At 40.2% G+C, this 16,918-nt stretch overlaps 1 protein-coding gene across 1 annotated transcript in view; it reads left to right on the top strand.

Moving 5' to 3' along the window:
* Positions 1-16,918, top strand: part of LOC146544289 (cytosolic phospholipase A2 epsilon-like) — a 40,260-nt gene that overhangs the window by 16,238 nt on the left and 7,104 nt on the right. Inside the window, exons 6-18 of the mRNA XM_085224832.1 lie at positions 6,319-6,455; positions 7,249-7,377; positions 7,881-7,921; positions 8,466-8,508; positions 8,920-8,983; positions 9,912-10,081; positions 10,209-10,304; positions 11,058-11,095; positions 12,184-12,319; positions 13,358-13,494; positions 13,887-14,112; positions 15,119-15,233; positions 15,659-15,796. Coding sequence (XP_085080958.1) covers positions 6,319-6,455; positions 7,249-7,377; positions 7,881-7,921; positions 8,466-8,508; positions 8,920-8,983; positions 9,912-10,081; positions 10,209-10,304; positions 11,058-11,095; positions 12,184-12,319; positions 13,358-13,494; positions 13,887-14,112; positions 15,119-15,233; positions 15,659-15,796 — 1,470 coding nt within the window. The remainder of the gene's footprint in view (positions 1-6,318; positions 6,456-7,248; positions 7,378-7,880; positions 7,922-8,465; positions 8,509-8,919; positions 8,984-9,911; positions 10,082-10,208; positions 10,305-11,057; positions 11,096-12,183; positions 12,320-13,357; positions 13,495-13,886; positions 14,113-15,118; positions 15,234-15,658; positions 15,797-16,918) is intronic.

Raw genomic sequence — 16,918 nt, 5'->3', positions numbered from 1 at the left:
AAAGATGCAGATAGTCTTGAGTAAAGAATGACTTAACTTTTTCGGTTATTTGTGTGTTCACTTGCTCCTTCTTGTCTGGAGTTGTGCAGGGACTGTGAAGGCACATGTGCCACAGGCTTTCATAAATCTCATTCACTGACAGGAGGAATATCTGACCAGGACAGGGTGGTGGAGAAAACAGTGCATTAGCTCCTTTTCTCACTTCTAACACCCCCTCCAATTATTGCATTTACCAGAAGGATGAGGAGAGAAGGAGAGAAGCTCAGGTTCACTATCTTCTTATTTTCTTTCCTTAAACAAATCAGTTACTAAAAGACCATGCAGAGCTACACCATCGTTAGCATTTACTCCTTTTATGGTAGTCCCTACAACGCACAACTGGAGCTACCCCATTCTTTTGGTCAAGCAAGTCCCCAGTGAGGGGCTCTGCATCATCTGACACACCTGAAGCTTCAGCATTAAAAAAGAGCTGTTGTGCTGCAAGTGAAAGATGACCTCTTCCAGGTTTCTGGGTAATGCTAATGACATTATTTAGTATGTGAAAAGGTGGAAACCTCTTGGACTCAACTGGATCTCACATAATCCTGAGGAAAGAAGTCTCTGTGCTGGATGGTTCTTTGATATTATACTGATGTAGATAACGAGTAATACAGTACACGAAGAGTTGATCTTTGCTGCTGAAGAACATATATGGGCAAGTTAACGCAGAAAAGGTGAAGAGAGCAGATGGGAAGTCTGGCCTAATGTAATCAGCCCCATTAGTGCTGGCTAACTGCAATGCTGAATTTGAGCTGTGTTGCCTAATAAGAAGTTACTTGATGTAAGTTTTAGATTGACTGATGCTTTCTTCCCAGCAACAACATCTTTGCTGGGTGTTGTCCTACAAGTTTAAGAGGCTGTGGCTAGAGAGGTCCCCATGATATGGCTGTCAGAGGTGGGCCAAAGTAAAGTCTTGGAAGGTTGAAACATGGGTGTGATATCAGATGTATTTTCAAACTGTACAAGTTGGGTACATGTGGAAGCTGGAACAGAGTGTGGTGTTGTTAAATGTTTCAGGAGCTGGAAGTTAATCTGAGTTTTGCTTCAAATATGTACTGGAAGCTTTCTAAGTTTTCCAGTTCAGATTGATTATGCTGCTCTGTTTGGTCTTACGTTTGCTTTAGGATCTTCCGTTCATTTTTCACCTTTGCATGAAGGGAGACCTTTGAATCTTTTAGAAGAAAATCTCATAGCTTTTTAGTTCTCATTGGACTAAATAGCTGCACAGGCTGTAGGGCTCATTCACATGCGGACCCTGTCCATTCCTTGTAAAAGACATCTCTGATAACACAGTAAGGTCTTCAAGCCTTCATTATTTCCACAAGCAATCTGCAAAGAGTAACACTGCATTTATAGATGAGATTAATGGACAGAGTTCAGTTCAAATCAGTTTTCAGGCAGATAATGTTTGGAGGTAACTTCATAATGCTGTATTATGTTGGTGAAGGAAAACGACCTTGGGGGCATCATCTGAAGACTGAGAAATAGGAGCAGCTCTTCTCCTCCTTTTAGGTGAAGTGAGGTAAACTCGGATTCAAGGGAAACCTGTCTGTGCAGGTAGAGAGGAATTCACTTGGAGAAAATTATATATGTGTGTGTGTGTGTGTATATATATATATAAAACTCTATATATTTGGCACTATGAAGTGCTGTAACAGGATAGATGGGATTTTATAGTTTATGTTAATTGTTCTTAAAAGACTGGTTTTTCTCATACGCTTTGTTTTTCAGTGCTGTCATTTTTTTTCTGAGAGACATAACTGATTGTAGCATGTGATTGTTAATTTTAGAAACATGCCAAAGGACTGTACTTTCATGGTGCAGCAAACAGTTGTTAGTGGTTATGAATATCTGGGTTCAGTTCTGAATGTTTGTCCCATTTTCTTGAGGACAGAGATGAGAAATAGTCCAAAAGTGCACAAAAGGAACAGTTTACAAAGTTGAAAATGGGAGTAGGATATAAATGACACCTAGTAGTGACATACAAGAAGGCCATGAACTCAGATGTCTTAGCGTCTCCATAGAATGACATTATATTATCAGGGAATGAGGTTGCCACATGTGCTGTGATGTAAGAGCCATGCATGGCATGAAATTGCTAATGATGCCTAGCAATACAGAGTTGCGTTAAAAGTAGAGCATGAAGAAAAAACAAATATAATTTCTTCTATTAGCTCCCAGGTAATAATGAATGAACTGAAGATCTTTGCTAGCTCTTCCTTACTTTTTTTTTCCAGGGATAAGAGGGATCAAAGAAACTGGTTAATCATTTCAAATTCTCCCACATAATAGGGTATGACAATCTTTATCAGACATCCCGCTATCCTGTTATTTTTATTGGTCTCCCTGTTTGCATATCAAGTTGACTTCATATGAATTAATGATACTTCTACAGGAATATGTAACATTAGTGTCACAGCATGAGGAATAGCTGATACTGTACGTATAAATCAAGGAGAACATAGGAAATAGCAGGAATTTGATGGGAAACAACACATCTTCCTATCAGTAGAGACTGTAGACAAACTGTGGCACAAACATATGTGGCATGGTTTATTTCTCCACCGGAAGAGGATATGCTTTGTCCTAATGGCCCCACCTCACCTCATCTTCAAGGTCAAAATCTCTTACTAACAATTATGTATAATTTGTCTGTGATTAGCTAGGCTTGACATCACACCCAGAATTAGAGTGGCTGAGGGAGGAAGGTACCTCCAGACATCATCAAGTCAAATCCTCTGCTCAAAGCAGGGTCAGGCTGGATCAGGCTTTTCAGAGTGATGTTCAGATGGCTTTGAAAGTCTGCACAAATGGAGACTCCACAATCTCTATGGACATCTTATTTTGGTGTTTGACTGCTCTCACAGTTACTGTTGTTTTAGTTTTGTATTCTTAAACTTATCTTTTTGCTATGTTTAAATGGATTTTGCTGTATTTTGATTCGTGCCTGTTGCCTCTTATCTTTCACTGAGCACTGATGAGAGTCTGGCTCTTTCTCTTCTTGATCCCATTGGGTATTTAGATTTATCGGTAAGATCCCGCGGAGCCTTTTCTGTTTCAATCTGAAGAGTCACAGCTGTTTCAGTCCTTCCACATATATCAGATGCCCCAAACCCAATATTCTTTGTGACCTTCTTGTGTGCTCACTCCTGTGTGTTCATCTCTCTCTTGTCCCAGAAATGGTCTCAGCACTCCTGATGTAGCCTTACAAGTGCGGAGTTGACAGAAAGTCAACTTTCCTCTACCTGTTGATAGTGCTACTTCTAATGCATCCCAGGGGGCTGTTGGCATTGTCAGCCATATTGCTGGCTTATGTTCCACCTGGTGTCCACCAGAATCCCTAGCTTGTTCTCTGTAGAGATTTCCCCCAGTCATTTGGCCCCCAGCTTGTTCTGGTGCGTGACATTATTCCCATTCATGTGCAGGATACGGCATTTCCCTTGATTAACTTCATGAGGTTCTAGCTGGCCTGATCTGTCAGCCACTCCTCCCAGTTTTGTATCATCTGTAAAATCCATCCCATAACTCACATTGTTACTGGAGATGCTAAACAATATTGGCCTCAGTGTCAGGCCCTGGGGTGCACCTCCAGTGGCTGGCTTCCAGCCAGACTCTGTGCTGCTGATTACAATTCTTTGAGCCTGGCAGCTGAGCCTGTTTTTAATCAATTTCATTGCCTATTTGTACAGCCAGTGCTTCCATAGTTTGACGAAGAACTGTCAATATCTTATTTTAAGTAAATATTTGTGAAAGCAATGCTCATATGGAACAATAATTTCAGCAAGTAAATTCAAGAAAAAGTTTTATCAAGGGAAACACAGACTTCTAGCATTGTCAGCTTTTTTGTTTCATCATGAGTCTTATGCACTGTATCGTTGAAAGGCTAGAGCATCTCTATTCTCATTTAGAAGAGATGGAAAGAACTGGCCTTTGCAGTTACAACAAAAATATTGAAAAGTTCTTCATGTACCCTATAGTAACCAGATATCAAAAAAGGAGAGAGTTTATGAGTCAGATCAGTGTAGCATTTTTGAAGTACGTTACATTGCATCTACTTTGGTGATTTTGGGGGAAGATGGACTTGTGTTTTTGGAATGCTTGGCATCAGGAGTGATAAGTGCATTAATTAGAGGAGGGAAAATCTAGATGGCCTGAAGTCATGTGGAGATCTAGGCTTCCTATTGAGAAAATGTAGATCAGAGCTAGTGATACCACATATCAGGATAAGTACTTCATAGGTTGGCAGGCCATCAGATGTTGCAGTGAGGGGAGTTATTTCAGTGTATCAGACAGATTGGTAATTACAGCCCTCCTGTACAGCGTAAATAGAATCCTACATCAGTAGTTGCCAAAATCAAGATATTATCTTTTGCTTCAATTATGTAAAAACCCACAACACTGAAATATTTCTTGTGGAATCACCTTCAAAGACAGAAAGGTAACTCAGATCCTTTGTGCAGAGTTTACCTGGTAGTTTTAAGAAATTCCTTCAGATCCAATGCTAAGAGTTATCTGAAGGTCTCCTTGCCAGACAGTCATCACCCTCCAGGGTCACCCTCCGGGTTACTCCTGCCATGGCCTCTAGATTTCAAGGGACACTTTATATTTAGGCAAAAAATCCCAAAGCAATATATCTGAGCACAGACACCAGAACTACCCCTCTTTTACATTTTGCCCATAATTCTGACTGTGTTGCAGACTGCTGGTGAGCATATGGCACTGCTTGCCTGTGCTTCTCCTCCCACACTCTGTGGGTCTGCCAGCTTCAGCGGGCTGTGAGTGGTTTACAACATTTTATCAGCAAAGAGTCAGTGTTTTCACTGCATGCTTACAGAAAACAAGCATTAATGTTTTTGCCCATGGGGTAGGTAGTTTTAGTGATTGCTGTGGGACCAGATTTCTCCCTTTCTCCTCTTTTCTCACCAAAGCATATGTTTATACCATAAGATGGATCAGCCCTTCCAGTTGCCACTGAAAAAGTTCTTGTTCAAGATCTGAGAATCTCTTTGGTGTTTACTTGGCTCATGATTTATGGGATTAGAATTCTTGTAGTAAATGCAAGTTCCTTCCCTTCATCTGCAAGTTGCAAAGCTTTTCTGCCTCTTCATTTTTCCTGAGGAGAAAGGTGGAGTAGGAAATGGCTTCCAGGTCTTTCAGCAAACACCAGGAAAAGGATCCCCGGCTTCCTATTGACATACTGAAGGAACAATTGTATTGCTGGTAGATCTCTCCCTTCCTACCCCACCTAAGAAGACAATACTCAAGATGGGTGGGATAATTAATTTTTCTATCATGGAGGGTTAATAGCAATGCATGCCAGATAGTTATTATCTGAATCAGACTCAAACTCTGATTCTTTTGATATTTCTTCTGGGATTAAATTGCAGACATGGAAATGAGAATTTGAAAAGACTAGTTTCTAGATCATATTCTCATCTCGTTAATGTTTTTTTCTATACGTACTGGTTACATGTAAAAAATGTTATGAGCACATACAATGCACGTAACAGTTATGAAGCAAAGTAAGTTAGCATTAAAAAAATGCTAGGATTAAGTTTGCTCCTATTATGTTTGTGAGCCCCAATAGTCTCCCCATCTTTCTCAGTTGGTTCCTTTACTGGGGCTGTACCTTTTTCTCTTGCTATTTCCTTGTTTCAGCTGAAATTCATTTCTTTGCTTGCTGCTCATGCCAGTCTGGCACATTTGGTGCTGCCACCCTCAGAGGTCTGGCTGGGTGAGCAATGGCCCACTATTACCATGGAGACAACTTAAATCCAGTTTTCCTTGTTGTCTCTTCTCTATGCATCAGGGACTATGAGGCTGAGATGTGTGGAGCATAGGGATTTTTGCTGCTGAGATCTAGCAAACACTTGAAAGTATTTAGTTTACCATAAGGTGATAGTATGGTCAAATACAGGCAGATTTCTATGTGGCAAATTTCTTCTCCTGCAAATGACCAGGGAGCTGAAAAAAATATTGATAAGGGACAATATAAGACTTCTGGCTGTTTATATTATTAAATCACTGGCTAGGACTATATTTAAGTATATACATGGGACATTGTGCATAACTATTTGGATTCTCTGCTTATTAAAACAGTGTTGCAATGAACAAGTTATCTTTATCTAGCTGTATGGTTGCTATCTTCTTGCATCAGCCTGTGGATATGAGAAAGAACTGGCCATCTCTTATCCATGTTCAAACTACAGAGCACTTATGTGCCTCCATCTTTTGTGCTGTGGTTGCCCTACCAGACATTTTGTGCCTATGTCTCTATAGTAAGCCAGTCTGATTGCTACGTGAGTCTCTGGTTGCCAACTGCTTCAGATGAAAAATTCCAAACAAAAACCATCAAAAACTGCAGAGATCCTGTGTGGAATGAAACTTTCTACTTCCGGATACAGAGAAAAGTCAAGGTACCCAAAGCTCTCATCTCATTTCTATGCAGTTTCTTTTGGTTTGAACGAAAACAGGATGTCAATACTTCTAATGCCTATCTTAGTTTACGTAAATTTCTAGCAAGCTGGAGTGAACATCTTTGGCTTTTGTACTTCCTTCCTCACGGATGCTTTTTGTTTGTGTATCAGCAATTGAGTCTGACCTGCTTGCAGAAGGCTGAGAAAACCAATGGCAGAGTGACATTACAGAGAAATAATGAACTAAATCTACAAAGCAGCCCTAGAGCAGAGAAACCTCTCTTTCACTGAGAGGACAGGAAATAAATGCATATCAAAGCCAAGAAGCTATTAAATTCTGGTATAATTAATTTTTTTATCCAGCTTAGCACTGCTAATTACTCTATTCTCAATGAACACTGCTGTTTGAAAGTGGAAAGCCCAAGAAGAGTGCAAAAAGTCAGACTTGAAAGTTATTAATAATGAAATGACCTTTACTGCTTCTGTTGATATGGGACAATATAGTACTAATGGTTATCTGTATTACTTCCTAAAATATTGTGCTTGGTGAGTTACTTTTAAGCAGAAATAATGTCCGAAAAGAAATCTCATTTCAGCCTTAATTGATAAGACTAGAAACTTCTCTCATAAAGGAGATTACACCGATTTTCTTACTCTGGTGGCAATTTGTCATCAATGCTTTTCTATTTATTTCCTCTCTCCACAGCTGATGCTGAGCATGGAATAGTTGCACAATGTTATGTTTCTTGAGGACATGCTAACAAATTGTACATTTTTTCATTTCTTTTTACAGAATATTCTAGAAATGACTGTTTCTGATGATGACATCTTTCGTGATGATGACCATGCTATTGTTCTTTTTGATGTAGCTAAAATCTCCCTTGGGAAAAGAGTGATGGTGGCATTCCCATTGAATCCACGGGTAAGAACGCAGTCAGAAGTTTAACCACAAGGGGAAAAGCATAAGTGTCTTGAGGTACTAGATTTGATGTCTTGTACCCCAGAACAGATGAAATTTTAGGGAAGCTTTGAACTTTTACTTAACTGACAGAAAATGCCAGTTTATCTAATCTTAACACAGATTATAAAAACCAAAACAATTCAAGGGCACAATATCCCATGACGGTTTTCTAAATGTTAAGTTTTAGAATGTTGTTCTCGACATAGGGAAGCTAGCAATGAAGAAGTTGTGAAAAATGAAGGTTTTGTAAACATACTTTGCTCTGCTTGTACAACTGAGATCACCTTTTCCTTAGAGAAGAAAAAACTGTATCTGTCCTTTAATGCTGACAATAGCAAGCAAGAAACAGAATATTGTTATTTTATAAAGCATAAAGAAACTGTGCTTGCAAAAACAAAGGCTGCGTTTGCAAACCTCTGCACATGCTGACTGAGAATGTCTCATTTTTTTTCATTTTTTTCCAGGGGAATCAGGAGCTGGAAGTTGAGTTTCTGTTGGAGAACATGTGAGTTAAACCCCGTTATTATGGAAGCAGCAGCTCGGAGAAAGATTCATTGATGCAGGGAACTGTTCTGTACACTCAGTCTCACCTCAATCACAAGTCTCCCTTTCTCCGAGCTCAATGTGTGCATCAGCAGATCACTATAAGAAAAAAAAATGTCACAGCATGGAGAATAAGTTCATGATTTTAATTCCACAACATTATTTTGAAATTGTTATTTATGTGGTTTGGAGTTGACTTTCAGAAGCTGGTGATATATACTGCAGTAAGTCTATGGGTTCTCTGGATGGCTCATAGCTGAGGATAATATTGCTACCCAATCTGAGACATACCTGTAGTACCAAGATTGTTACAAGAACTTCCCAGGTGCTTTAGTGCAATTGAATCATTTCTGCTCTGTAAGCTACGTGGCTTCTAGTGAAAATAAAGCATGTTTTTACAAACAATAGAAAGGAGCAAGTTTTCTCAGAGAGAAAAATACATCTTGTTTTAAAAAAAAATCCAGATGATATGATTTCTAAAATACATGTTGTTTTTGTTTTTTTAGCCAGGATCGTCCTGAAACCATCATCACAAATGGGGCAGTAGTGGTAAAACATAAAACATTTTGTTTTGTTTTCTTGCCTTCTTTTCTTCCTTGTTCCTTCCTTCCCTTAGCTGACTTTGATAGTAGTGAGAGAAACACTGTAAGTCTTCATTCTTTGGTGACACTTTTATTAGGAGCTTTGTTAGAGGAGGCCAACACAGTTCTAGAGGAGCCTTCAGACTGCTATCATTTTCTTTTGTTTTTTCTGCATCCATAAAATATTACAAGTCACTTAGCATAGCACCATCTTACCACATGACAGTGATAGTTAATTCTCTTTCACTGGATCTAGCAGAATCCTTCAGCATGTTTAACCCACACATTCAAGCAATGATCCTTCCAACACCTGCCAGCACTGGTGTTGAAATGGCTGGATCAGTAACCTAATTCCCTGTCCTGGTCATGTCTGTTACAGTGCCGTGAGCTGGCCTGCTTGGAAGTTGAGTTTGACAGTAGGGTGAAAAAAAAACAATTGGCAGGTAAGCTTCCTAGTTCTTTAACTATTAGTGATTTTACCCTCTCTAACAATACCTAGAAATTGCACCAGCTGAATACTAAAGTTTTAACTGACCATATCTAAGGAAATTTGTAAAATCTTTCCAGTAGAGAATGCTGCTTGTTCTGCAGCAGGTGCAGGTTCAAAGTTCTGACTGCACAGAGAGCCTTGTGCCAGATGAGAAATGACATAAGGTGCCTGCATGGGAAGTATCTAAACCCCTAGCTGAGATCCTAAAAACCCCTGCTGTACTACTGCTAACTCCTGAAGAATCTTACCTCCTTCAGCATGATAGTCCCTGGCCTTAAATTTCCTCAGGATCTGTGACAGATTGACTTGTGCACATGCACAGAAACACCTCATTTTTTGCAGGGGTTAGCCGCTCAGCAGCTGGCTCACGCCTGACCCCGGTCAAGAACCAGAATCTAGGAGTTCCTCTGCCCACCTCCCTTGAGGGGCTGCATCTGGTACGCAACCTCAGAACATGCATAATACACTCCAGCAGGATTAGCTGAACTCTTTGGATAAATATGGCCAACTACTGCAGAATCAGATCTTATTTTTAGGGGACTGAGAACTTTTGTTGCTCATTATTTGGCCAGATATGAAAACATTTTATAGCACAAGGTACCTGGTGGCACTTAATGTGATCATGGAACTGCAATAGAAATGCAGCTGTCTAAAACTTGCTGGCATCACGTCACACCCACAGCTGCCTTTTCGTTCAGTCTATTATAACGACACAGTGACCTGTAGTGTGTGGGCTTGGATCACTTTCAGATGTCAGCTTTCCAGGTACATAGGGAGAGGAGAAGGGGATTGTTTGAATTTATCTTTTGCTTCCTTTCCCCCTTTTCTCTTTACTTGCAATTAAAAGTAACTACTCTGTGCATTTTATGTCATTGTTTTAGAGAATGAGCTAACGTTTACAGTGAGAGGATCATTTGAAGAAACGCAGAGAGTTTCACTGGGCTCTGGCTCCCGTTCCCCTCTCCCAGATCCCACTCTCTTCCACTATGCCAAATACAAGCAACCCTCATTGGATGTTGCACTCACAAAGAAGAGGAGGATTCCCAGCTTTGTACGTTACCCCTGAACATGGTAGTCAACATGTCAGACAGACCTATGAACTGACCTTTATATATGAGTAGGCAGCAAGAGAAGAATATTTCCATCTTAACCAAAAGGACCTCCATGCTTCTTTTCAGTGTGCTTGTGTGCCATGCAGAGAAAGGAGGAGCAGAAGCATCCCCCTGACTTTACCTCTGAAGTTGCTCCCTTCTGAGCAGGAAGCAGTCAGCAAGGTAATCATCTGCCAACCGTTGAAAATCCTTTGCAAACTTTCAAAAATTCCTACTGGTTCCAAAGATGCAGACATTAAAGTCCCTCTGTCTTCATGCAGAACTGATTGTTTTCTAAGCTCCCTTGCATCTAGTGTGACACATAATAAAGTAAATTGATTGGAGCAAAATAAATGGAAAATTCATGGGAGAAGGAGAAAGAAGAAAATGTCTGAGCTGCTGCTCGTTCTCCTTATATGGTCATGTCCTTTACCAAGCTGGAAGTCGCTGGATGCTACTAGGGCAAAAGGGTGAGGCTTAGTCCCCTAGGAGGCAAACCAAGCTGCACACACACATCCATGTGGAGTTGACAGCCTCTTTGGCTTCCTCTTGCATCTCACGTTGTTGCATGAAATACTGCAGTTTGTTCTAGAACAATGTTTCCCGATGGGAACTTCCAGGGATGTGAACCACTGAGCTCTTCTCTTCTTTGTTTGTGTAGCTAAGCAGTGCGTGGGCAATCTTATCTGAACTTCTTAACAGAGGGAAGATAAGGCTATAGATGATAGTGTTGAAACCTTAAGTTGTTAAATCGGTGTACATCTCTGGGTAATAACAAAACACTGAGGGGACAGTCTATCTCCCAGTCTTAGTTTAATGAAGTTCAGAGCTCTGTAGATGTAATGATGATCCAAAAGTACTATGCCACTTTGAAAGTGAGGAAATCAGACAGTCTTAAAATATCTATATTCATTATTTTACTTTTTTGATTTTCAGTGCAGAAAATTTGGTTTGCTCTTAAAGACGAAAAAATGGTAAGAGACCTTATTTGTCTTAATAGAGTTATAGGATCTTTTAGGTTGAAAAAGACCTATAAGATTATCTAGATCACTACTGTTCACCACTAAACCACGTCCCTTTGGGTAATTGTCAGTCAAGTTCCAATCCTTTTGATGTTGTCTGTGTTTTAAGTACTAACTCGTCCTCTTTTTGGGCAATAAAATAAAATGGGCCTGGAACAACATGGAGTTTCAGAGACTGTGATTTTATGTAACAGAACTATACAATGAGTTAAGAAGAGTTAAGAGTTTTTATCCAGAACACATAATATTTTTTGTTGATATTTTACTGTGATCGGTGTTACTCACCAAAAGGCCAATGTGAGCACTCACAGAAACCTCTAGGACTTATTACCAAAGGTAGACTTTCAACAAAAGCTGCATTTCCAAACTCACTTAAAGAAACCAATTCTATTTCCCCAAGCACAGTCATGGGAACAGGAAGGCCAAAGCCAGAGTACCTGGTGACTCTAGAATATGAAAAAAAACTGAAGTAATACAAGTACCTGCATAGATTTTAATCAGCTAAACAAAGAAATAAATTCACATTAACTTATTTTTAAACCAGGGAATCACGTTGTGTATTTTGAGTCATGGTTAAGGCCTTTGTAAGTTTTGGAGGATGTATCTGTGACGTTTTGTAGGAGCTTCCCTACAAAGCCAACAATGGCAAACATTTGCACCATGCTTTCTGTTCATGATGTGAGGGCACCTGTGGATGTTTGCACAATTTTTGAAGAAGCATTTAAAAGCCATCTTCAAAACCCTCCACTCTGCAGGCTTTTGGCTTCATGTCTGAAAGGGAGCTGTTGTGTTACTTGCAGCTCTGTCTAATTTCAGGCATCTTCAGTGAGGAATGGGCAAAAAAGAGGAAAAAAAACCAAAACCCTTAGTCCAAACAAAGATGTGGTGTTGTTCTCTAAGAACAAACCTGAGCATTTCATCTTTTCCTGTTCTGCTTTGTGTGCATAACGGTCAAGACATGTCTACTTATGAAGTAGAAGCAGTATAATTACTGAATGTTGCTGTATGCATGATGTAAGATACTTGACGCTGTGTTCCAGCCAGGAAGACCTTGATGTACGCGTGGGCTTTGACTTGTGTGCTCAGGAACAGGATTTCATTTGCAAAAGGAAGAAGGTTGTTGCAGCTGCTCTGAAGGACATTCTTCAGTTGGAGGAGGACTTGGAGGATGATGAGGTAGCTGAGACATAATTATTCTTTGCTTTCTTTGAAGCTGGATGTCAAAATATAGCATTTGTATTCATTTTTTCTGATTTCCGGGAAATTGGGAAGCTTAATGTGCTTGCTATAGCTAGATTTTTTATTCTACAGAAGAAAAGAGTACTCATAGGGAAGATTAATAAAAACCTCATAGATTAACTTGAGTTAGAAGGGACCCTTAGAGGTCACCTGACCCAATTGTCCTGCAATGAACAGGGACATCTACAGCTAGATCAGAGTAGAGTAAGTATTCACAATGCAATACATACCAAGTATTGTGCTTACGTATGAAATAGGTTGGGTGCACGTCTCCTCTTTCCCTCCAGAGTTGTAAAAGGGATGGCATCACTACCTTCTGGTCTCACTTGGTCTGAATTGGTCAGTGTTCTCTTAAACTCATCAGTTATGATACATCTACTATTATCATGAAATACCTGTGCAATAGTAGGGATCAGCTTTATCATGCTTAACATGAATAACAGATTATTGTTACTCACAAAGAAACAGTGAGAAAACACCCATGTTTTCTGGTCTATTGCATCTGGTAAAAATCTGGTTCAGGTGGCAGGAGGTACCATTTCATGCTCATCCATGGTTTTTGGTTTTGCAATAGCACACTGAAATTTTGACATTTGAGATAGTGGATCTCATGTCCAATTGCACAAATTCTTGGCAGAGAAAACAAAATCACAGAATAATTGGAGTTGGAAGGGACTTCTGGAGCCAATTGATCCAACCCCTGCTCAAGCAGGAACACTCAGAACAGGTTTCCCAGGGCTATGTTCATTTGACTTTTGAAGATCTCTAGGAGAGAAACTCCATAATCTTTCTGGGAGACTCTTATTCCTTCTGTGCCCCATTACAAATTCAGGTCTTTCTTGTCCTTGCAGACCACTGGTATGCAGCAGCTTTATTACTTTAGCAGTGTTGTAACACTCTCTTTTCTAATCAATGACATCTCTCTCTCCCCTCCCATGCTATCTTATTAAATGCGCATATTTTGGGATTGAACAGGTACCTGTGGTGGCAATCATGACCACGGGTGGTGGAACCAGAGCTCTGACAGCCATGTACGCTCACCTTCTGAGCGTGCAGGAACTGAATGTCTTGGACTGCGTTTCCTACGTCACCGGTCTGTCTGGTACAACGTGGTAAGGCCAAGATAAACAAAGTTTTCATTGGAGTTTGCCATAAATTATTTCTGTGAGTCACTCAAAGAGTTACAGTGGTGAGCTGCTAGTTGGAGCCTCATTTGAATATCTAGTGGTTACTAACTGCTACACCAGAAGCCATCATTGCTCATAGCATTTTTGGCCAGAGCTATTAAGAAAAGGCTTTCCTTTTCTGCTGTGGCTTTTTCTCATTTCCTTCAGTAGGTATTTGTTAGCATCTGGAGCTAAGGCAGTCCTGCTTAAAGATGTGGGTGGTACTGCATACATGTGTGTTTTGTTATAAAAATCAAGACATCACACAAAAACCTCCACAATTTCCTAAAGTTCAGCTTGAGATTTCACACTTTTCTTTGTGTTTCTTTCTTCTTTAGGACCATGGCAAACCTGTATGAAGATCCTGACTGGTCGCAGAAGAATCTTAAGAAAACACTCAATGATATCCGAAGGCACGTGCTTAAAAATAAATTCTTGGCTTGTTTTGCTCCAGACCGTCTGAAATACTACTTGAAAGAGTTATGCCAAAGGAAACAGGAAGGACATCAGATAAGTTTCACAGATCTGTGGGGACTCATCATTGAATCTATGTTCCGTGACAAGGTATAACAGAAGGACTTTTCAGATTTGCATGTTTAATGGATACAGTAGTGAAGGCAGAAGTAAATCAGAGTGGCTGAGGTTGGAGTTTATCTGTGGTCCACCAACTCTGCCAGCACAGCTATGGAGCAGGTTGCCCAGGATTGTGTCTGGTGTAGGTGGAGACTCCACAACCCCCTTAGAAAACCTGTTCCATTGTCTGACCACACTTTTCTCAATTGGCAGAAGGTTGGTTGGTTTTCAGATAAATGCCTCAACAACATGCCTTGTCAGTATCATTTTCATGCATTTGCTGACTGTATTATGCAGACATTAGCATCACACCCGGAACAGATAGGGTGGGAATAAAAATAAATAATAGAAAACTTCTAGTATGAACAACTTAATTAATTAACAACTGAATTAATGTGTAAATATTAAAGTGAAAATCCTACTGTTCTTTTCAAAAAAAGCTACGCAGTATGAGAAGGCAAAGAAAAAGCACAGCTCCCTCTCAAGCTTTGGCACCACTCCCAAGCCGTCCTCTATCTTTCTTAACCATGTCAGATGCTCTACAGCAGAAGCATAAAGGGACAAGCCACGCTGATTATTAACTCTGTTTGGGCTTTGGCATAGACCTGAAGAAGAGAGGATCTTCTGAGATGCTAAAGACAGAGCTTACACTTCCCGAATGAAATATTTCATGCCAAGAATGTTTTTCAAATATTTCCAGACCTTTTTTTTTCTTTTAAGATAATGTGAATAACCTCTAAAATCTCAGCTTTTTTTTCATCATGTGAACTTAGACCATATACATAGACAATCCACATCATGAGGACAGTTTGTGTGCTGTAGTGCTGAGAAGGAGGAGGGTCAGAGAGAGGGATCAGAGCATCTCCCTGTATTAAACCAGTGGGGAACGTCCTAGTTAGTCTGGTACGCTCTTTGTTGTCAGAGCCCAGGTTTAGCTGAAGGTGAGAGGCTCTTTGTGTCATCTGCCTGTCCTCAGCTACTTCTTTCTTCAAAACAGGAGGACACCCAGAAGCTCACAGATCAGCAGCAGGCACTAAACCGTGGTCAGAATCCCCTGCCCATCTACCTTTCCCTCAATGTGAAGGATAAAATCAGCGACCAGGATTTTAGAGGTAATCATACTTCTGAACTGCGTTTAACTTTTAATCCCATAAAGGGCTCCATTTAGGTTCAATTAGATAAATCAATTAAGTGCACAAATCCCCTTAGGGGCCAATTCGCCTAGAAGTAGATTTTTAATAGTTAAATCTTTGAAGTCCTCAGTATATGGATGATAGAAAACATTATCCTGAAATTACCTGCTCAGCATGTCAGTAGAAAGTAACATAAAACCTGAAGTTTGCAGACACATTTAGATGTAAGGAGGCAATTCACTCTTTGTATTCCACACTGTGAAATACACAGTGAATAAAACAGCTGTCTGCTGTAACTAGTTAGCTCGGAACCAGACTGCCTTAAATTGGCTAATATCATGTTTTATTCAACTAATTTGAGCCTCTGCTGCTGTAATCAATCTGTTGTGTGCTTTTCTTTTTAGAATGGGTGGAATTCACTCCTTATGAGGTAGGATTCCTGAAATATGGTGCCTATATTCGTGCAGAAGATTTTGGCAGTGAGTTCTTCATGGGTCGTCTCATGAAGAAAATCCCAGAATCCAGAATCTGCTTTTTGGAAGGTAACTTGTTGACCTGGGTAAATGTAATGTAATATAATCCATTTTGAGCAAACCCCTCTTCTGAAATGAGTCAGTTATCACATTTTTACCTGCCAGAAGAATTTGTTAAAACATATGAATTCATAACTGGTCACCATCTGGAGGACTCTTTATTTTCTCTGAAACATTATTCTATAGAACAGATTTATTTGACTTCATATATGTTTATGCTTACTGACATGAGGCCTTTGTATTATTTACGTACCTTTGCCAGCAGTAGAACTTGTCTAATATCATAGGTAATTTAAATTAGCAATCCCTTTTTAGCCCAAGACCCTGCAGTAAAGCCTTTTCTCTAAAATGTTACTGCTGCAGCAAAAACTGATCAGTCCTCCAGGACACTTCCATTTTGGATTGTAAACAGATCTTTCTTAGTAGTTACTTTTTTTTTTTTCCCCCCATTTTGCACAAGAACAATCAAATCACTAAGAAATGCTTTTTTCCCTTTGCGAAAGCAATCTCTTGCCTCATTGTTTTTCCAACTTCCAGCAATTGCACAAAGGAAGTTTCAGGGCTGTTTGGAGAAGTTAAGATTTTTTGCCTGTGTGGAGATTTCACTGTAGCTCATGAGGAAGCACAAGGAAGCAGTTTGATGTCAGAACCTCCCCTTTCCTGCAGATATCCAACAGAGTGCCTGCATCTCCTCTTCCATGGCCAGAAATGTCAGCAGGTCACCAGCACCCATCCTACACCTCTTTCCTTGGCATTCTCCACTTCTTCAGAGCAATGTGGGACGTTTCTGTCTCTGTTTCCAGCCACTGACCCAGAGTCCCCTCAGTCAGCATTACTTACTTCAGTGACACAGTTATTCCAAAGGTTTTTTGCGAATGAAGCAAACAGCTTGGCACCTCAGCCCCTAAACAGAGCAGGGACTGAGTGTGTAAGTCCTGTAGCTCCTTCCTGCACAGCAGAACCTTTTCTGCACAAAGGATCAAGGCCATGGCCAAGCTGCCTGGGTGCAGCCCTTTCCATCCTTCACTCAGTTTCTCCCAAAAATGCCAGGTTTAGTTCCACAGTTTGGAGGGTACAGCAAGGCACTGCCGCAAATACAGTATATGCAACCACAATGGGGAGTGATGTTTT

This window comes from Meleagris gallopavo, chromosome 5, assembly GCF_905368555.1.
Source record: "Meleagris gallopavo chromosome 5, MGAL_WU_HG_1.1, whole genome shotgun sequence".
In the NCBI taxonomy this organism is placed as follows: domain Eukaryota; kingdom Metazoa; phylum Chordata; class Aves; order Galliformes; family Phasianidae; genus Meleagris; species Meleagris gallopavo.
This window is presented reverse-complemented; position numbering and strand designations above follow the sequence as displayed.